Source organism: Cynocephalus volans, chromosome 3 (assembly GCF_027409185.1).
Source record: "Cynocephalus volans isolate mCynVol1 chromosome 3, mCynVol1.pri, whole genome shotgun sequence".
In the NCBI taxonomy this organism is placed as follows: domain Eukaryota; kingdom Metazoa; phylum Chordata; class Mammalia; order Dermoptera; family Cynocephalidae; genus Cynocephalus; species Cynocephalus volans.
The window spans coordinates 158,119,576-158,142,282 of record NC_084462.1 but is presented as its reverse complement, the minus strand read 5'-3'; the positions used below and the strand labels follow the sequence as shown (position 1 = coordinate 158,142,282).

General features: G+C 39.0%; 1 protein-coding gene across 1 annotated transcript in view; it reads left to right on the top strand.

The window, feature by feature from the left end:
* Positions 1-21,203, top strand: part of SPTLC2 (serine palmitoyltransferase long chain base subunit 2) — a 105,450-nt gene extending 84,247 nt beyond the window's left edge. Inside the window, exons 10-12 of the mRNA XM_063090827.1 lie at positions 4,799-4,934; positions 7,626-7,755; positions 20,823-21,203. Coding sequence (XP_062946897.1) covers positions 4,799-4,934; positions 7,626-7,755; positions 20,823-20,942 — 386 coding nt within the window. The 3' untranslated portion in view covers positions 20,943-21,203. The remainder of the gene's footprint in view (positions 1-4,798; positions 4,935-7,625; positions 7,756-20,822) is intronic.
* Positions 21,204-22,707: the final 1,504 nt, after the last annotated feature.

Genomic DNA, 22,707 nt, shown 5'->3' with positions numbered 1-22,707 from the left:
TCTCTCTCTTCCATGCCAAGCTGTAGATCTTTTATAGTATAGGTTCTAAAAACGGTTTTATTCTAACAAACCATGTTGAAGAAGTCTAAAAGTTTAGCCACACAGTGAAGTTTGTCAAGTTCAAGAGAATCAATACAGATTTTTTTCTCCAAATTGCTTTTATGCTTTTTATCATAGATTTATGTTGAAATGTAGAGAATTCTGGCCTCTTATATTACTGTCTGTGTTCTTTCTGAGGCAAGGATGAAAACCTTTTAAGAGTTAGTGTTTTCTTAACAATTCTAAACTTTCTTTGTTAAGTCTATGTTAGACCAGATCACTTGTTGAAACTCTGTGGTAAGAAAATTCCTTAGAACTGAGCTAGTAGATTGGATTTAAATAGTGATTGGTGTTCTTGCATTAATATTAACTTGTATTTTATGATATTTAGTTTTAAATGGGTAGCTGTGTTATCTGTTAAAATTCAATGTCACTTCAAGAGTGAGGGATAACTACTTTCCAACATGTGTAAAAGCCATAGCTTACCCATTTGTCTACATTTATCTAACTGCCTTATTTTTCTACTAGTCTCTTTGAAATTATTAGATTGAACCATAAGAAATTGCTTTTTTTAGGGCCAGCCTGTGGCTCACTTGGAAGAGTGTGGTGCCAATAATACCAAGGCCGCAGGTTTGGATCCCTGTGTAGGGATGGCCGGTTGGCTCACTTTGGAGAGCATGGTGCCGACAACACCAAATCAAGGGTTAAGATCCCCTTACTGGTCATCTTTTAAAAAAAAAAAAAAAAAAAAATGCTTTTTTTTTAGGTCAAAAATAGTAAAACATTGGCAGTTTCATGGCTCAACCTAGTAATTTTAAAGGATAAATAGATCACTTCATTTCTGTGATTAACTCTGCCATTTTTACTGTTCCCACCAGAAATTAGTTGACTTCCTTCTCTAGCACTGGTCTTGACTCTTCCACCCAGTCGTTATTCCTCTACTCATGAGTGGTGATGACAGCTTTTCTATTTAAGATCGGCTTATTGGGAGAACTGCTTTTCACTTGTCTCATGCTTGCCCTGCGTCCACTTAGGTTCTTTTACCCACTCACCCGTACCCCATGGATTTGCCCATCAGTGCTGGTTAAAAAATAAGGCATGCATATTGTTGCCCAATAAAGGGTTAAGCTTTAAAATTTGAAAAATAGAAATTTCTTGGTGTGGTATAGGAAAACACTGGACGGGAGTCAGAAGACCTTGATCTGCCTCCTGCTGAATGAAAGGCTTTAGAGGAAGTAATTTAATATCTCTTGGCCTGTTTCTTTATGTGTAAAGTGTAAATAATACATTCTTTTACCACGCACCTAAAGCAGTTAGGATCAAATGAAACTGAGCGGTTAATTGCTAATTGTAGTAGCTCTTCCCTTATTTGGGTATAACTGGGATGCTTAAATATACACGGGGTCTTCAAAAAATTCATGGAAAGATTTACATTATTTTTTAATTCTGTTTTTTCCACAAATTTTTTGAAGTACCATTGTATATATTTAGGAGAGAATTCTTTTTATTTTGAACTTTATAGCTGCCAAAATGAAGGCTGATGATCTCAACTCTGATGTCCACCAACACCTAAATGAATTAACAAAATTGTAGTATATCCTTACTATGGAAACTACTCAGCAATAATAAGGATATATAAATTGGGGGGTTTAAGTACCTGTTCCCAGTATTTTCAGGTTGTGTGTATGAGTGTTATTTTACATATACTTATATTTCCTTTAGGGAATCTTCTTGTCAAAGAACAGATGACAGTGACTAGTGGAACTGAGATTTCCACCTCCTTCTGTTAAAGAAAAGTTATGTAAAAAAAGCAATCAGTGGAAAAGTTAAGGTCTAAATCTCCTAACATATATTCTTTTCCATTAAAATTTTTCTTGATTTTCTTGGAATGAAAAAAAATGTTTTAACAGAAGCCAGTTGGTGATGAGGGCTAGTAGGTTTGTTATAAGAAAAATGTGTTGAGTTGCAGAATGTTAAAGTGGATACAGGAAAAAATTAGTGTACAATAATATGCAAATGTGTCACTCAATTTTTAAAGTCGGTTTTAATGAGATATCATTTACATACAATTAAATTCACCAATTTTAAGTATATAATTCAGTGAGTTTTGACAAATGTATACAGTCTTATAACCATGCCACAATCAAGGCATAGAATATTTTTATCATCCCAGAAAGTCCCCTCATGCTCCTTTGCTGTCAGTCCCCTTCTCACTCCCTGGCAGCCACTGGTCTGTTTTTTGTCATTACAATGATATCTTTATAGAATTTCATATAAATGAATTTATACAGTATATAGTCTTTTGTTTCTGGTTTATTTCATTTAACATAATTCTTTTGAGATTCATCAGCATTGTTGCAGGTGTAAATTGTTTGTTCCTTTTTATATATTTGCTTTCTCTCCTCCTCATGTTTTCCCTACCTTTTTGGACATATAGAGCATATTTATAATAGCATTTTAACATCCTTGTCTGCTCATACTCTGTCATTTCTGGCCTGTTTCTGTTGATTGACTTTTCACCTGGTTGTAAGTCATTTTTTGTTTGTTTGTTTCTTTGAATGCCTGTAATTTTTTTATTATATGTTGGATGTTGTGATTTTACACTGTTGGGTGCTATATGAAAGTTCTTCAGAAAGTTCATGGAAAGATTTGTATTATCTTTTTTTGATGGTTGGCCAGTACCGGGATTGAACCCTGGACCTTGGTGTTGTTGGCATCTTGCTCTGACCAAATGAACTAACCGGCCAGCCTGATTTGTATTATCTTTTAATTCTATTTTTTTGTGAACTTTCTGAAGTACCCTCATATTTTGTTGTGTTCGTTTAAGAAATGTTGGACTTTATTCTTAGAATCAAGTAGATCTTTTAAAGACTTGCTTTTAAGGTTTGTTAGAGTGGGTCACAACCAATTTTTAATCTAGGGCTAATTTTAAGGTGATACCATCTGAGGGACTCTATTAGATGCCCCATGTATTATGTCTTTCCATTTTGGTGGGTCAGAATACAAATGATTCCCAATTCTTGTGAGTGCCAGGAAGTGTTCAGTCTACGGCTTTCTTTCTGGTGGGTATTTCCCCAGCCTGGATAGTTTCTTCTCATGCATAGGCAGATCTGTACTCTTCCCAAGGCTCAAAGGGATCCCTCTGCAGATATCTAAAGCTCTCTGTCCTGTACATTGCCCAATAAATTCTAACCATCTTCGTCTCCCCAACTCCAATCTCATCCAACAACTCTCAACTCCAATCTCAATGGTCCTCAACTGACAAGACCAGGTCCCTCATCCCTGTGCCTGGAGCCTGCCTCCAAACAGTGTGAGAGCAGTCGAAGTTTCATCCTTTGTTTCCCTTCTCTCAGGCAACTCAGTCCTGCACTGCCTGTGGTCTAATGACTGGAAAACATTGTTTTGTATACTTTGTTCGGTTTTCTATTGTTTATAGCAGGAAGGTAAATCTGGTCCGTGGTACTCCATCATGGCTGGAAATGGAAGTCTTTTCTTCTAAATGTAGACTAAGCATGTATTGATATTTCTAGGGGGAAATTAGGGTACTTGGTCATCAGTTCTCAACATACTTTAATGTCTGCTTTATTTTTTGTAAGATATATGACATAACTTAAATGATGTTCTTCAGTGTTCCCAATAATTAGGCTCATCCAAACTTGAGTGTCTTTCTCTAATCAACTTAAAATTAAAAACATAAGGAGTATTAATTTGGGGTTATTTATGGCTGACTTGTCTAAAGTTGCTTCCCAGAAAAAACGGATATGTTAGTGTTCTAATTCTAAGGATATTTGTTAGCCATCTGTATGTCTGATTGGCTGATTGTCATATAAACTGTATCATGTTGGGATTTTTTAATTTGCTGACTTTCTAATATATGTGAGAAAATTACTGCAACCTGTTCTTATTCATGAGTACTCATAGTTGAGAAGACCGTAAAACACTTCTTAGACCTCTGCAAGCTGATCTTTTTTTTTTTTTTTTTAATTTTATTTTGTCGATATACAATGTGGTTAATTATTGGCTGATCTTTTGAATGTATTGGTTTGCTTTATATAACAGAACAGTTGTTTGGACACCTATTCATACATTGACCTACCATATTGCCAAAACCTGGCCAGATATTCAATTAGCAAGTAGAGAATGTGTGTTTTAATCTATTTATGTTTTAGGGAAGATGAACAAAATAGGATTAAAAATAGGATCTTACATTATTGCAGATATGATATTGCTGTCTGGTAAGAGTTTTAAGGAGACAGTAGTATGAAATGAAACTCTTAAGAGGAAAATTTGGAGGTCAAAATGGCTTTATCTCTGGTCTTATGTGTAAAATTACTTGCAGCACGGTTGGTTGGAATAAATATTAAAGTTGGGAGACCTAGATTCTAGTTGACTGTAGGCAAGTCACCACCTTTGTGAGAGTCTCCTAACCTGAATATCCCTCCTGCTGTAAGGGGATGTGTGGAGTGCTGAATGAGGTGGTATGGCTGAAATTCATTGAGGATGCCAGTGTGCCATAGAAATATCAGTCATTAAATTTTATTTTTTATATTTAAAAATCTATCTGTAGTGACAGAATACAAAGTCAGATTTATTTATTTATATTTATATTCCATTCGGTTTACTATGTGAAAATATTTTATGTTGGAATGGAAGAGATGAAATGGGACTGATTAAAAAGAATGGAGAAAGAGGAGATTGCTGGGTTTTTTCCACTCCATTTTTCCTATTATTTTCTTTTCTGTCCTCATGATTTTTCCAGGCAAAGAGTGTGTGCAGCAGTTAGCTGAAAACACCAGGTATTTCAGGAGACGCCTAAAAGAGATGGGCTTCATCATCTATGGAAATGAAGATTCTCCAGTGGTGCCTTTGATGCTCTACATGCCAGCCAAAATTGGGTATGTGTTTTTGCAGATCACAGCCTGGTCTCTCATTAGACTTTAGGTACCTGTGATGGGAGACATGGATTTATGTATTTTGTTAGAAAAAAAATTGTCCTCATTGTGTTAACCCTCATTTGGTAGATATGCCATAGATTAAATAGTGGATTCCAAGTTGCAAAATACATTAACTTGTTATTCTTTTATTAAACAAACATTTGAGTTTAATGCAGTCTTCTAGGGGCTTGGGATAGATCAGCAAACAAAACATAAACATCCTTGTCCTTGTGACTTATATTCTAGCGGGGCAAGAGTCAGACAAACATAATAAAAAATATGCAGTGTGTTATAAGGTGTTAAATGCTGTGGAAAAAAAAATAGAGCAGGAGATATATGAGGGATTGAGAGTGCCCTTGTGGGTGGGCAGATGACAGTATTAAATAGGGTTCTCATGGTAAGCCTCAATGGGAAGGGAAGATAGCATCTGAGCAGTGATTTGAAGGAGCTGGGAGAGTCATCCTTTTGGAGAAAGAAGCATCTGTGCAAAGGCCAGAATGCAGGAGCATGCTGAGCCGATAGAACAATAGCAAAGAGGTCACTGGAGCTGGAGTACAGGGCCCAGGGAAGGGCAGAGGGCCATGAGGTCAGAGGTTCTGTCAGGGCGTGTTTGTGCTGATGACACCAGCTTCTTTTGTTTGTGAAGGCATATATAATGGAAAGCCTTGCCCTGGGATAGCTTTCAACGTATTTAAGGAGTCTGGATGTATAACAAAATCAGAAGACATTTGAAAAGCAAATGAACAGTTTGAACAAATTACATGCAAAATAATTAAATACAAAATTGCACTGGAAATGTAAAATGAAGGAGTAGTCTGCTTAATATAGGCTCTGTAAAAAAGGCGTGCCTTTTTGGTAGAAGAGTTTAGAGCTGGATCTTAGATATAAAATTGGATAAGGATCATTTCTCAGGTTTGGTTGAACTCTTTAAGAGAGCAAGTATTCTTATTCATCTTTGAATTCCCAGTGCCCACCATAGTCCTTGGTATTCAGAGGGCACTCAGTAAATGTTTACTGAAGTGAGTATGAGAGAAAATTAAATTGAGGGACATGGAATTATGGTGATTCCAAAGATAGTGAGAAGGAAATTGGGAAATGGTGCTCACTGAGGGAAAAAGAAGAGTTCAGTTTTCAACACGAAGTCATATGGGTATTATGGCCTTAGGGTTGGAGGGTGGGGATTTTCTTCATTCTTCTTTTTTTTTTTAAAGATGACCGGTAAGGGGATCTTAACCCTCGACTTGGTGTTGTCAGCACCACACTCACCCAGTGAGCTAACTGGTCATCCCTATATGGGATCCGAACCCCTGGCCTTGGCGTTATCAGAACCACACTCACCCGAGTGAGCCATGGGCCAGCCCTTCGTTCTTCTTTAAATAGAATTATCATAAGTAAACCTGAAGAGTTATTGGATCTGGAGGACTCCCTTAGTCTTTACTTAACCTTTACTTTAGAGAGGGCTGCGTCGAATCTATTTTACACAGGTGAAACTGGTATGTACATTAAATTAAGAAAGATTAGAGAGGGTAAAGAATTGGCATGAAGGACTACACAGTTTGGGAGCATGTGCTGAAGACCTGTGGTGCTTAGGTCTTCAGCACAAAGGAGGTACATAGAGGAAGATCTGCTGGTACTAGAGAGAGTGGGAAGAGTGAGTGGTGCCAAATGTGCAGAATTTTTTTATTCTCAAATGCTGTAAACAGCTTAAGGGAAAAGTCAAAGATAAATAAGGTTGGTCAACAAGAGGAAAAGACAAAGAACAACGTAATTTAGTAAACAAAATTAAATGAAAGTTAAAATGTGTAATTTGGACAAGATACAGATGTGGAATTAGGCCAGCAGTTTGGCTTGGGGGAAGAGGGATGTTACAGGAGAATTGTGTAGTCTGGGTAATTAGCTGAAGCCAAGGAATGAGCTGGCCTGCAAACACCGAAGGAAACCCTGAATTCCAAAGGCAGCCTTGCTCCCAAGTCGATCAAAGAATTGCCTGGTCTGGAGAGCTAATACCAGTCCGCCAGTCTGTCAGCAGAAAGATGTCCAAATCCTCTGCATCCTCATAATCTTAAGAATGTTTTAAACTGCCTAGCTTAACATTTCAAGGACCAGTTTGTTTTTTTTTTAAAGATGACCGGTAAGGGGATCTTAACCCTTGGCTTGGTGTTGTCAGCATCATGCTCAGCCAGTGAGCTGAGCAAACCGGCCATCCCTATATAGGATCCGAACCCGTGGCCTTGGTGTTACCAGCACCGCACTCTCCCGAGTGAGCCACGGACCCGCCCTCAAGGACCAGGTTTTAAACTCAGGTTCATTTTACTCAGGTTCATTCTGAAGCCTCTGAACCACTATTACGTGTCAGGGACATTTTTTAAGGCTGCAGTTACGAATCTCTTTAGGCAAACCCTATTAAAATTGGTCTCTTCCAACTATGTTCGTTCACCTTTGTGAAGGAAAACATATGGGAGAAGACTACTTTAGGATTGAATGAAAGAAGTTTTTGTGAAGTGTCAATTTTAACTTTTTAAAGGTAATTCCTATTAGATGTCTCTAATGCCTGCATCACCAAAGAGTTTAAATCATTTAGGACAGCAAGCCCTTTGTACTGTGTGCTTTATTACCTTTCTGGGTTTCTTTTCTTTGTTTTCCCCTTTGCAGAGCCTTTGGACGGGAGATGCTGAAGCGTAACATTGGGGTAGTTGTGGTGGGATTTCCTGCTACTCCAATTATTGAATCCAGAGCCAGGTTTTGCCTGTCAGCAGCTCATACCAAAGAAATACTTGATACTGTAAGTATGCACTTTCACCTTGGTATTATAAATATGCCTTATGGTTTCAAGATGGCGGTGGCTGCGGCGGTTGGCACGGAGTAGCTGAGGTGGAAAAGGCGGCCACTGGGCCTCAGGCAGCTGGGAAACTTGTGGACCTTCCTCTTGCCATCTCTTAAGGGAGGACCGCTGCTGGTGGCCGGTCGTGGGGGCTGACCACCACTTTGTCCTTGGCAGGAGAGGCTGCCTCATTTACAGGCAAAAGCTTTGAAGTATGGAACAGGAAAAGAACTGTTTCGTAGCTGCAAAAGTGAGTCCCTAAACAGGGAACATGACGCCAGGGCTGCTGTGGATGCAGACAGGATCCCGGAGGCCAGGGATGCGCTGAAGGCAGCCAGCTGCCCTATTCATGATTCGAGGTTTCAGGCCGGCATAAAAGAAGATTCCTGGGAGCACCCGAGCCGCGCCGCGGGACCGAGCAAGCAGCCTGAGGCGGCAGGAACCGAGAACGGGGAAGGCGACAAACCAGAGGCAGAGAGTGAGCGCCCGACCTGGCACAGCCCTGTGAGTGACCCCCGGCCCGGCCCTGCTGGGGCCGCTGACACCCACCCGGCTTCCGCCTGCATCACCCGGCCACTCGCCGCGCTGGGGCTGCCTCCATTTTCTCAGGTGGTGGCAGCTCTGGCCCGGCTCGGCTCCTCACTGAGCCTTCCCACCTGCTTGCCCTGGCGAGGGGCTTCCCAGGGCTTGCGGGCCGGCCTCCCCTCCCAAGTCCCTCTGTGTTTCTCTGGCGGGGCTGGTGGCGTGGGGCGTCCCCGGCCAGTGTCGGGAGGGCAAGGAACTATGGGCAGGGCCGACTGTCACTCCACCACACCCTGGACTCCGGCCCCTGGTAAACTTCCCGTTACTGGGAGGCGGAAACCATCTCTGCGGCCACCAGTTTGGAAAAATGCCTAACCAATTTCTGGTTGGGAATAGTGTGGTAGGAGAGTTCCCAAGTCCGCTTGAACCTGCCGGAGAGCTGACTCCAGGCGGGCACTGGACTCGGTTCGTGCTGGGGGGATACAAAGGTGAACCGTGTGCTGCGGGCGCCTCCCACGAGGAGCTCATGCTCCGGTGTGGGAGATAAGACAAGTACACAAATAACCGCGATACCAGGAGGAAGGTGATAAGTCCCGAGAAAGATCTACACAGTGCTACAAAGGCACCCAGAGCGACTGGTCGTCTGTGCCTAGCAGACTTCCTGGGCGAGGTGGTGCCAAGCAGGGTCTTGAAGGCCCAGCTGATAGACGAGAGTTGCAGAAGACAAATCCCAGCCCAGCCCAGTGCGCACAGAGCGGGGAGACGTGTGGCCCGGGAGGCAGAGACTCGACAGAAACCACACACCCTGTGGGGTCACCACTGCACGATCCAACAGCCCGGGCCAGAGCACACGGAACAGGGAGAAGTCCCGCACAGGAAGTGAAAGCTCAACAGAGATCACACACCCTGTGGTACGTGATCCAGCAGCCCAGGAGAGTCCAAGCTGACCAGAAAGTTGGCTCCCCGGAGGCCCAAGACCCGAGGCAACCATACACACAAGGCACTAGAGGCCAACTGAGCAGTCACGGAGGTAGCCATACCAAATTGGCAACCACAGAAACATCCTAGTTAGTCAATAGTCTCAAACTGGTGGACTGTGAAACCCCCTGCCACAATGAATAAACATCAAAAAAAAGATACCAGAAATACAAAAAATCAAGAAAGTACACCACCAAAAGTTAATAAATCTCTAACTCTAGATCCTATAGAACAAGAAGCCCTTGAAATGACTGACAAGGAATTTCGAGTGATAATTCTAAGGAAACTGAATGAGATACAAGAAAACTCACCTAGACATCATGATGAAATGAGGAAAAGTATACAGGACCTGAAAGAGGAAATGTACAAAGAAATCAATGTCCTGAAAAAAAATGTAGCAGAACTTGCTGAACTGAAGAAGTTATTCAGCGAAATAAAAAACACAACGGAGAGTTTAACCAGCAGGCTTGTCGAAGTTGAAGAGAGAACCTCTGAACTTGAAGATGGGCTGTTTGAAATAACACAAGCAGACAAAAAGAAAGAAAAAAGAATCAAAGACATTGAAGAAAATCTGAGGGAGATATCAGACAACCTTAAGCGCTCAAATATCCGAGTCATGGGTATTCCAGAAGGGGAGGAAAATGGAGATTCCATTGAAAACATATTCAACAAAATAGTGGCAGAAAACTTCCCAGGTATAGGAAAAATCACAGATCTTCAGATCCAGGAAGCTCAACGATCTCCAAACGTATTCAACCCAAAAAGGCCTTCTCCAAGACATGTTATAGTCAAATTAGCAAAACTCAGAGACAAAGAGAGAATCTTAAAAGCTGCAAGAGAGAAGCGTCAAATCACCTATAAGGGAGCCCCAATCAGGCTAACATCAGACTTCTCATCACAAACCCTAAAAGCTAGAAAGGAATGGGATGCTATTTTCAAAATACTAAAAGACAAAGATTGCCAGCCAAGAATACTCTACCCTGCAAGGCTATCCTTCCGAAATGAAGGGCAAATAGTATATTTCTCAGACAAACAAAAACTGCGGGAGTTCACTACCACACGACCACTCTTACAAGAAATCCTCAAGGGAGTACTGGGTTTGGTTCCTGAAAAATAACTACCACTGCCATAAAAACCCAAGAAAAATCAATACCCACTAGTATAATAAAAATGGCATCCATGAAGAGAAAACAAGCAAACAAAAACGCTATCTACAACCTAAGGAACCAACAAACACAGAAACCAAACAGTAAATCAGAAAGCAAGGAACAAAAGACACCTAAGACAACCAAACAACCAATAAAATGCTAGGAATAAATCAACACCTTTCAATAACAACTCTTAATGTAAAAGGCTTAAATTCCCCAATCAAAAGACACAGACTGGCTGACTGGATCAAAAAGGAGGACCCAACTATATGCTGCCTACAAGAGACCCACCTCACCCATAAAGATTCACATAGACTAAGAGTGAAAGGATGGAAAAAGATTTGCCATGCAAACAGAAAAGAAAAACGAGCTGGAATAGCTATTCTTATATCTGACAAAATAGACTTTAAACTAAAAACCATAAAAAGAGACAATGAGGGACACTACTTAATGATAAAAGGACTGATCCATCAAGAAGACATAACAATCATAAATATGTACGCACCCAATGTTGGAGCAGCCAGATTTCTAAAACAAACTCTATTAGACCTAAAGAAGGAAATAGACACTAATACCATAATAGCAGGGGACCTGAACACCCCACTGTCAATACTAGACAGATCATCTAGGCAAAGAATCAGTAGAGAAACACAAGATCTAAACAATACTCTAGACCAATTGGGATTGGCAGATATCTACAGAACACTCCATCCAACAACCTCAGAATATTCATTCTTCTCATCAGCACATGCATCATTCTCCAGGATAGATCACATATTAGGTCACAAATCAAGTCCCAATAAATTCAAAAAAATCGGAATTAGCCCATGTATTTTCTCAGACCACAATGGATTAAAACTAGAAATTAATAACAAACGAAACTCTGGAAACTATACAAACACATGGAAATTAAACAGCATTCTACTTAATAACATATGGGTCCAAGAAGAAATCAAGCAGGAAATCAAAAAATTTATTGAAACTAATGAAAATAATGATACATCATACCAAAACCTGTGGGATACTGCAAAAGCAGTATTGAGGGGGAAATTTATTGCATTAAATGCTCACCTCAGAAGACTGGAAAGATGGCAAGTGAACAACCTAACACTTCACCTTAAGAACTAGAAAAACAAGAACAATCCAAACCTAAAGTTAGCAGACGGAAAGAAATCATTAAGATCAGAGCAGAACTGAATGAAATTGAAACCCAAAAAACAATGCGAAAGATCAATGAATCAAAAAGTTGGTTTTTTGAAAAGATAAATAAAATTGACAAACCATTAGCATGGCTAACAAAAAAAAGAAGAGAAGACTCAAATAACAAAAATTAGAAATGAAAAAGGCGATATTACAACTGATTCATCTGAAATACAATGAATCATTCGAGACTACTATAAACAACTATACGCCAACAAATTTGAAAATCTGGAGGAAATGGATAAATTTCTGGACACACACAAGCTCCCAAAACTGAACCATGAAGACGTAGAAAATTTGAACAGACCAATAACAATAAAGGAGATTGAAGCTGTTATCAGAAGACTCCCAACAAAGAAAAGCCCAGGACCAGATGGATTCACAGCAGAATTTTACCAAACATTCAAAGAGGAATTGACACCGTTTATTTACAAACTATTCCAAAAGATTGAAACAGACGCAAATCTCCCAAACTCATTCTATGAAGGAAACATCATCCTGATACCAAAACCAGGTAAAGATATAACCAAAAAAGAAAACTACAGGCTGATATCCTTGATGAATATAGATGCAAAAATCCTCACTAAAATACTAGCAAACAGAATACAGCAAACATACGTAATATTATTCACCACGATCAAGTGGGATTCATCCCAGGGATGCAAGGTTGGTTCAACATACGCAAATCAATAAATGTGATACACCATATTAATAAACTCAAACACAAGGACCGTATGATCATCTCTATAGATACTGAAAAAGCATTTGATAAAGTTCAGCACTCATTCATGACAAAGACCCTCTATAAGTTAGGTATAGAGGGAAAGTATCTCAACATAATTAAAGCCATATATGCCAAACCCACTGCCAATATCATCCTGAATGGGGAAAAGCTGAAAGCTTTTCCTTTAAGAACAGGCACTAGACAAGGATGCCCACTCTCACCACTCCTATTCAACATAGTGTTGGAAGTACTAGCCAGAGCAATCAGAGAAGAGAAGGAAATAAAGGGCATCCAGATTGGAAAAGATGAAGTCAAACTGTGCCTGTTTGCAGATGACATGATCCTATATATCAAACAGCCTAAAACCTCTACAAAAAAATTGCTGGAATTGATAAATGATTTCAGCACAGTAGGATACAAAATCAACACACAAAAATCAGTAGCATTTCTTTTCTCCAATAGTGAACATGCAGAACGAGAAATCAAGAAAGCCTGCCCATTTACAATAGCCACCAAAAAAATAAAATACTTAGGAATTGAGTTAACCAAGGAGGTGAAAAATCTCTATAATGAGAACTACAAACCACTGCTGAGAGAAATTAGAGAGGATACAAGAAGATGGAAAGATATCCCATGCTCTTGGATTGGAAGAATCAACATAGTGAAAATGTCCATACTACCCAAAGTGATATACAAATTCAATGCAATCCCCATCAAAATTACAAAGACATTTTTCTCAGAAATGGAAAAAACCCTCCAGACATTTATATGGAACAATAAAAGACCACACATAGCCAAAGCAATGCTGAGCAAAAGAAATAAAGCTGGAGGTATAACACTACCTGACTTTAAGCTATACTACAAAGCTATAATAACCAACACAGTATGGTACTGGCATAAAAACAGACACACTGATCAATGGAATAGAATAGAGAATCCAGAAATCAACCCACACACTTACTGCCATCTGATCTTTGACAAAGGCACCAACCTATTCACTGGGGAAGGGACTGCCTCTTCAGCAAATGGTGCTGGCATAACTGGATATCTATATGCAGGAGAATGAAACTAGATCCATACCTCTCACCATATACTAAAATCAACTCAAAATGGATTAAGGATTTAAATATACACCCTGAAACAATAAAACTTCTTAAGGAAAACATAGGAGAAACACTTCAGGAAATAGGACTGGACACAGACTTCATGAATACAACCCCAAAAGCACGGGCAACTAAAGGAAAAATAAACAAATGGGATTATATCAAACTAAAAAGCTTCTGCACAGCAAAAGAAACAATTAACAGAGTTAAAAGACAACCAACAGAGTGGGAGAAAATATTTGCAAAATATACATCTGACAAAGGATTAATATCCAGAATATATAAGGAACTCAAACAACTTTACAAGAAAAAAACAAGTAACCCAATTAAAAAATGGGCAAAAGAGCTAAGTAGGCATTTCTCTAAGGAAGATATACAAATGGCCAACAGACATATGAAAAAATGCTCAACATCACTCAGCATCCGGGAAATGCAAATCAAAACCACACTGAGATACCATCTAACCCCAGTTAGGATGGCTAAAATCCAAAAGACTCTGAACGATAAATGCTGGCGAGGTTGCGGAGAAAAAGGAACTCTCATACATTGTTGGTGGGACTGCAAAATAGTGCAGCCTCTATGGAAAATGGTATGGAGGTTCCTCAAACAATTGCAGATAGATCTACCATACGACCCAGCTATCCCACTGTTGGGAATATACCCAGAGGAATGGAAATCATCAAGTCGAAGGTATACCTGTTCCCCAATGTTCATCGCAGCACTCTATACAATAGCGAAGAGTTGGATCCAGCCCAAATGTCCATCATCAGATGAGTGGATATGGAAAATGTGGTACATCTACACAATGGACTACTACTCAGCTATAAAAACGAATGAAATACTGCCATTTGCAACAACATGGATGGACCATGAGAGAATTATTTTAAGTGAAACAAGTCAGGCACAGAAAGAGAAATACCACATGTTCTCACTTATTGGTGGGAGCTAAAAATTAATATATAAATTCACACACACACACACACACACACACACACACACACACACACACACAAAAACCGGGGTGGGGGGGGAAGATATAACAACCACAATTACTTGAAGTTGATATGACAAGGAAACAGAAAGGACATTGTTGGGGGGAGGGGGGCAGAGAGGAGGGAGGGAGGTTTTGGTGATGGGCAACAATAATCAGTCACAATGTATATCGACAAAATAAAATTAAAATAAATAAATAAATAAATAGATAAATAAATAAATATGCCTTATACTAAAAGGGCCTGTTGACCAGATGAAATTATCTGTTGATCCTGATGTCCTTTGAGCACCTAAGATATTTACTGGTAAGACAGAGCAGGTAAGAACATAATGCTTCTTAAACCATCTACAAAATATTACAGAATCCTTAGCATCACCCACTAGTCCCAGTGTCATCAGGGCTCTGGAGAATTTTCCAGCTTCATCTCGTTTTTCACTCTCTTCCTTATTATGGACTCTACAGCTATACAGTTCTCTTTCTAAGCTTGCCGTACACCGTTCTGTTTGTAGAATGTCTCTCTTGAGCTTTCTTTCCCCTTTGCCTGGCTGACTACAACTCGTTCTTCTTATCTCCACTTAAAGAAAACTTGCTCAAGGGTACTCCCAAGCCCTCTTGCTGTGAGTTCCCTTGGAATCCTAAGATTCCCCCTTAGTAAATTCTTCACACCAGTAATTATTTAAGGGGAATCTTCTCCATTGGATAAATCTTGAGAATCGGGACTAAGTCTATACTACTTTTTCTTTATCACCAGCACCTACCACACTGCCAGACACGTAGTTGGAGGCTTATAATTTTTACCGAATTTAATTATTTGTGATCTCTTGATATATTCTTATCTCTTGATACTCTCTTAGTATGCTATTGTTTCATTTCTAAGATTTCAGACTTTAAACAAGTATTGTTTTCTGGGAGTGTATAATGCTTTAGAACATGACATTTGCATAAAATCAGTTGCTAGGAATATCTATTAATTCACTGACGAGCTACTAATCTTTTTTTTTTTTTTAAAGATGACCGGTATGGGATCTTAACCCTTGACTTGGTGCTATCAGCACCACGCTCTCCCAAGTGAGCTAACCGGCCATACCTATATAGGGATCCAAACCTGTGGCCTTGGTGTTATCAGCACCACACTCTCCCAAGTGAGCCATGGGCCGGCCCTGAAGAGCTACTAATATTAAAAAATATTATGAATGCCTGTTTTTAAAAGTTTGTTGTAACAGTCTGGTATTTAATTGTGGTAAGAACACAATATGAGATCTACTGTCTTAACAAATTTATTTTTTATTATTAAAACATAATTGATTGTACATATCCATGGGGTACAGCATTGAATTTCAGTACCTGTGTACAATATGTGATTCTCAAACCAGGATAATTAGTATATTCAATATTACACAATATAATCACTTTTTGTGGCCCTTTACCAATTCCTCGCTAACTCCCCCTCCTCTTTTCCCACCTTTGGTGGCCTCAGTTCTGTTCTCTCCTTTTGAAAGTTCAACAAGTTATTGTGATTATTGTATCTATCTTCCTTTCTTTTTCTATTTATTTGTTTATTTTTTAGCTCCCACTTATGAGTGGACATGCAGTATTTCTCTTTCTGTGCCTGGCTTATTTCACTTAACATAGTTTTCTCTGAGTTCATCCATGTTGCTGCAGATGGCAGAATTTCATTCTATTTTATGGCAGAATAGTATTCTATTGGGATATGTACCACATTTGCCTCATCCAGTAGTCTGTCAATGGACATTTAGGTTGGTTCCAACTCTTGGCCATTGTAAATAGAGCTGCAATAAACGTGGGAGTGCAGGTATCCTTTCAACATGTCTTAACAAATTTTTGAGTGCACAATACAGTATTGTTAACTATAGGCACAATGTTGTGTATGAGTGTATTTTTAATCACGTTCTGATATTATCAAATTGTATTCACTTTATTGATACTGGATCTTTGTTTTTCTTTTGCTTTATTTTAATTATGCCTTTCAGATTTTTTACAATAGATTTTCCCATTTCTCAAAAAATCTTACTGGAGGGCTGCCTGGTTAGTTCAGTTGGTTAGAACATGGCCTTGTAACACTAAGGTCAGGGGTTTGGTTCCCTATACTGGCCAGTTGCAAAAAAAAAATCTTACTGGTGAATTTCAGCTTTTTTTCCTATTCTCTATTTGGATATTTAGACTTTTCCAGATGCCTTTGTAAAAATATCTGTGTCATTATAAGCCATGTCTGTAGTAATGCACTATATTTTCTGACAACAACTTTGACTCCTGAGAATTGACATGTTCATGAAAGAATTTAGGTGTAACTAGGATTCCTAAGCAGATTTATGTTGCCAACAAATATGTTTGTCAATCGAGAATTCTAATCCTGTTCATAATATCCACCTGAGCAATTGCTGGACTTTGCCTTCCATTTGTTTTCTAAAGCATAAAGTGCGTTTTTTGAAACCATAGTTTTGTTAAAGTCATTTTGTCTTATGATCTTTTGTGGATCTAAACATAAACTAGACTATTATGAGATACAGATTAAATTTCATTAGTAATTGGCCTGTGACATGATTCTATTTATAGAAAATGCCATAGAATCCACAAAATACCTGCTAGTGCTAATAAATGGATTCAACAAAGTTGCAGAGTAAACAGCACACAAAAATTAGTGTTTCTATTCACCAGCAATGAACAAATGAAAAGGAAATTAAGAAAACTTCATTAATAGTGGCATTCAAAAGAATAAAATGCCTAGGTATAAATTTAACCAAGGAATTCTTTCCCTTGTACTCTGGTTAAATTTACATTTGTACACTGTACCTTTAGAACTGTATATTGATAACTACAAAACATTGCTGAAAGAAATTAAAGAAGACTTAAATAAATGGAAAGATATCCCATATTCATGGAGTGGAAGATTTAATACTGTTAAAATGACATTGATCTGTAGATCCAATGCAATCCCTATCAAAATTGCAATGGCCCTTTTTGCAGAAATGGAAAAAGTCAGGGGCTGGCCAGTTGGCTCAGCTGGCTAGAGCACAGCCTTATAACACCAAGGTCAAGGGTTCAGGTCCCCATACTGGCCAGAAAAAAAAAAAGAAATGGAAAAGGTGATCCTCAAATTCATAGGAAAGTGGATAGCCAAAACAGTATTGAAAGGGAAAATCAAAGTTAGGACTCACACTTCTCCATTTCAAAACTTACTGCAAAGCTGCAGTCATTAAAACAGTGGAATATTGGCATAAGTAAACCAATGGAATAGAATTAAGAGTTCAGAAATAAACCTATCTGTGGCCAATTGGTTTTCAACAAGGGAGCAAAGACCAGTCAATGAAGAAGGAAAAGTCTCTTCAACAAATGGTGCTGGTGAAAGAGAGCTCCCTACACCCTCATAACATACACCATCTGCTTCTGTAGAATTGCTTGCTTGACCTAAGTAACTCCATTTTACCCCGTCTGACCTGCAGACTACCCCTCCCCACTTCTGTGTGATAAACCATTGACCTTCTCATAGAAACAAAAACCGATGCATAGAAACAGGAACCATACACAGTGAACTATCACATGGGAACAGGGAGCATACACAATGAAAATTTGTATGCTTGATTGCTCTAACGGCTCATTTTTGGCTACTGTAACCTAGCTACCTAGCTTGCTTTGTGAACCTGGACAAACCCGTGTGCCAACAGGATGTGGTTTTTGCCTTTAAAAACCCCACAAGACCAAGGCCCGGGGCCGTTCTCCCTCGGTTGTTCCTTGAGAGACTGTTGCTGGCCAGCTGGAGTGAATAAACTGCCCTTTTCTGCATGAGTGGCGTGTAAGTGCATTTCTTGTGGGAGGGTGCCTCACAACACTGGAACAACTGGATGCAGAAAAATGAAGTTGTAACCCTACAACATGGATAAACTTTGAAAACATTATGCTAAGTGAAAGAAGCCAAACACACAACCCACTTATTTTATTATTCCATATAGGATATATCCAGAATAGGGAAACCCATAGGGTCAGAAAATAGATTGATGATTATAGGGCCTGAGGGGAAGGATGAGGGAGGATCAGCTGGTATCGGGTTTCACCCAAAAGGGGTGAGAAAAATGTTCTAAAATTAGATAGTGATGAAAATTGCACAACTCTGTGAATACACTAAGAAGCACTGAATTGTATACTTGAACAAGGTGAATTTTGTGGAATGTGAATTGTATCTCAATAAAGCTGTTATTTTAAAAGAGGAAGGGCAACTATATCAGATGGGGGCGGGGGCTTGGCTGTCCTAGAGTATTCCTTTACTTGACCCTATAATTAATACATAATTTTTCCTAGGAACCCATCTTATTTACCCTGTGATCCAGAGGTTCAGTGTAGATAATTTGTTAATAAATGATGATTTATATAATAGTTCCTTGTTCCTAATCTAACCAAATAACCCCACGGAAGAGCCAGCAGTTTCTATTACAACTTTATCTTTTATGTAAATAAAACTTATTTGTCTGAAATACTTGGTTTGAGATCAGAGGAAATTTTGTAATGTAGATCCCCTTGGGCTAGTGTGGCTTGGTTTTTGTTGTTGTTGTTATTATTTTCCTATCTCTTAATCATTTTCTTTTTTACATCGATGAAAAAAATATTAGGTTCTTCTGAAGTCAGAGTTTATAAATGTCCTTTCCTTTGCGAGCTTAGTAAATCATGTGGACTTTTCTTTTAAATTAATAAATCTTATGTCAGAGTTCAGGGGAATAAATGGTTAATAGGTTCTCCCATCTGAAATTCAGTCTTAAATTGTTTCCATATGGAAGCTTGCAATGAAACCTCTTCTCAAAAGTACGACTATCTGATAGCATATTGAAGTTCAGCTCTTACTTGCTTTTTATACTTTTCACCTTTTGAAAGGAAGAATATTTTTTCTTATACTAGAATACATAAGCAATACCATTGATGGTTTTTGCTCTCTCCAAACACCGAGTTTTAAAAATTAAAGAACAGATAAATATGTCTTTTTTTAAAATCAACTCTGAAATATAAGGTGTACATTCCCATATGGAATTAAAGTAATAAGATTTGGATTTATGTGATGTTGTGGAGATTTGGAAAGTCACACTCAGTCAACAAGGCTTCTACTGTACACCTTACAATTTCTTAGTCACTAATGAGATTATGTCATAGCATTGTCTATGAAGCTAAGGCCCATTAGCCCCAGGTTTGTTATTAGACCCACTACTTGATATCCATAGGCACTTGGGGAGAGAATAACTGAAGGCTGGGGATCTGCCACTTACTGAAAACTATTCCATGACCTGTACTAGGTGCTTTCTAATAAATGGTAAAAATGCCTTAGAATCTAGGACTCAAAATTTTTGCTCTCCTTCTCCTCCTTGGGTTTCTCAAAGAGGCATGTGGGGCTTACGGTCTCGCAGTCTTTATATTTAAGTTTTTCAGAGAAATTCTGGACACATATCTCTTTCTTATATTAGGATCCTCTTTTGACTTTTCTGTGTGCTGCTCTTGGGAAAAGTTCACTCTGTGAACTGACACTTATGATTCGTGCAGTTGCCTGTACGTTATACTTTGAGTAGTTTTTTTTTTAAATACATATAAGAAACTATATAAGGATTACTTCTAGCACATAGGACTAATGTAGCAATCAGGAAGAGATTTTATTTTATACCTTTCCTTAGTGTTAGAATTTTTTATAAGAAACATTTTCTCAAAGATAAAAGCAAGTATTACAGAAAGGGAAGAAAGTTATACAGAGATAATTAACATTTTGATGGGAAAACAAGATACTCTCTCAAGGTTAGGATTGTTGAGTTTAAAATGAGACCTGTGTTTGAATCCTAGTCTCTTCTTTCCTTGCTTCTTTACCTACACCATGTCTGTTATCTACCAAGAGGCTCCTTCTAAGCACTTCCAATTTTTCTTACAAGTGTGCACACAGCTCACTTTGGGATTTTTAGTCTTTCATCTGGGAAGTATCTCAACTCAGGCTTACCAGTTTTCAGGCTATGTAGGTAGTATGATAATAGAATGAACAAGTACTAAAGTAAAAAAAGAGAGGTGACAAGTTGTACCCAGTTTGGCAAGTACAGGATGCATATTTCTTTTTCTACTGAACATCATATTTGGAGGAATTACATCCTTTATCCTGCATACTTGGCTATTCACAACTCATTATTCATTGTCAGCCAGAAGGCCTTGTTCAAAAAGTAGCTCTTTCCACAGCTATGCTGTAGTCAGATCTGAGTAAATGCACTAGAAATGGTAAGTCCCACCAAAGGATAACTTTGCTGTGATTGTTTTCAGCAAAATAAAGCACCAGTCATGCATCCTACCGGCTCTGACTGACCTCTGCTTTGTCTTGTGTATTTTAGACTTTAAAGGAGATAGATGAAGTTGGGGACCTGTTGCAGCTGAAGTATTCCCGTCACCGGTTGGTACCTCTACTGGACAGGCCCTTTGACGAGACGACCTATGAAGAAACAGAAGACTGAGCCTTTTTGGTGCTCCCTTAGAGGAACTCTCCCTCACCCAGGACAGTATGTGGCTTTTCTGAGCCAGTTCCAGGAACCACACTTCTGTGGCCATCTCATGTGAAAGACAGTTCTGCAACTACTGAAGGTGGCCACCTCCAGTCTAAATGTCATTTTGTAAATAGCAAAAACTGCTTCACATTCTTCCTTTGCTAAATCTCACCTTTAAAAAAGAGGTGACTCACTTTTCATTTTTGTCCATTAAAAAACATTATTTTATAACTATTCTACTTGTGAAATCACGCTGACCCTAGCCTTTTTTTGGCTAACCACACAGGCCCTTCCCCTCTCCAGCCACCGTGCAGACTTGGGCCTGTCAAGAGCTACTGCTGGCCCTGGCTCTGCAGCCTTGAGCCTCACCTGGCCCTCCTCCCTAGGGAGCCAGTGCCTTCCATTTACTTCCCGTCCAGGTTTGAGAGGTTGCCAACCTTGGAATCCTTATTTAACCAGTCAAGTAATCAACCAAGTATTCTCCCTTTAGTCTTAAGTTTAGTCCTTTAAGAAAAACAGTAAACAATAAAATTGCTGAAAGGCTCATTGTATAAATCCCTGTGGCCAGGGCCCTCCTAAGGTTTGATCTTACTCTCTTTTGTTCTGGTCACCAGATGATTTCTTCCATCATCATCAGATATTTCTTCATAATGGTCATAGTCTGAGGATATGTCCAAATTCTAAGTTTTTCCTAAGCTCCAACCTTAACACCTCCCACCCCTTATTTAAAGCACTTAGTATTTTATTTAAAAGCACCCACATCCCACCCTGGTCAGACCTCTGTGGGGAAGATGACTTTCACGTCTCACTGCTCTGTGTACAAAGCTGCTCTGTAGAGGGATGTGCACTCTTGGTGGGGTGAGGGGCAGGAGCAGTGTGGAAAGAATTGATTAGTACTTGTGCAGGGTCTGTGGCTTCGGTCTCTCACGGCTTTCTACTTTTCAAAATTATGGCAGCCTTTGGGTGGGTCTGGGTCCAGATTAGGATTTACACTGATAAAAGAAAATGTTGGTAAATCCTCTGCTCAGAAATCATTTATCATGTTTTTATTTAAGGACTAAAGTAATTAACTTAGCCCTTTTAGAAGCTGACCCACTTAAATATTATTCTTCTAAATACTAGTTCTCTTTTATTCTTGAAGTCCTAAGACAATTTAAACCTCACATCTGGGGCTACGGTCTTCCTTTCTTTCCATTACATGTTTTTATTTTTTCTGAGTTCTGAACACAAGTTTCTTTCCTAACCTGGGATCCCCTATTTTGACTCTCTTTTCATACTATAACCAGGTAAAGGGACTTCTTTCAGAGAGGTTTATATTGCTTGACCAAAGAGCAAATCTGAAAACCACCAGTTTAAAGTTCTTTTTTTTTTTTTTTTTCCTCTGTTGATCAAAGCTTTAAGTGAAGTGAACTTTTGGCTGCATTATACCTACCCAAGATTGGGTTGTTTTTAGTAGTCATCAAGTATTCTACAGGAAGGTTTGGGAACAGAGTGGAAAAACAATATGTGAAAGTGGTTTTCACATCTCTATTTTTGAAATTGCTCCTCTTATGGTAAAGATTCTCAATGCAAATCATCCTGGACTTCTTGTCATCAGCTTTGGTGTGTTTATGCATATACATGTAGTGGAGGATGTAAGCAATTATTATTGTCTGGGTTTTTTTTTTTTAATGTCTTGAGTATAAGTTATTTTTGGTCACTGTCAGTGTCTGAGAGCTTTAAGCCCTTGAGATAT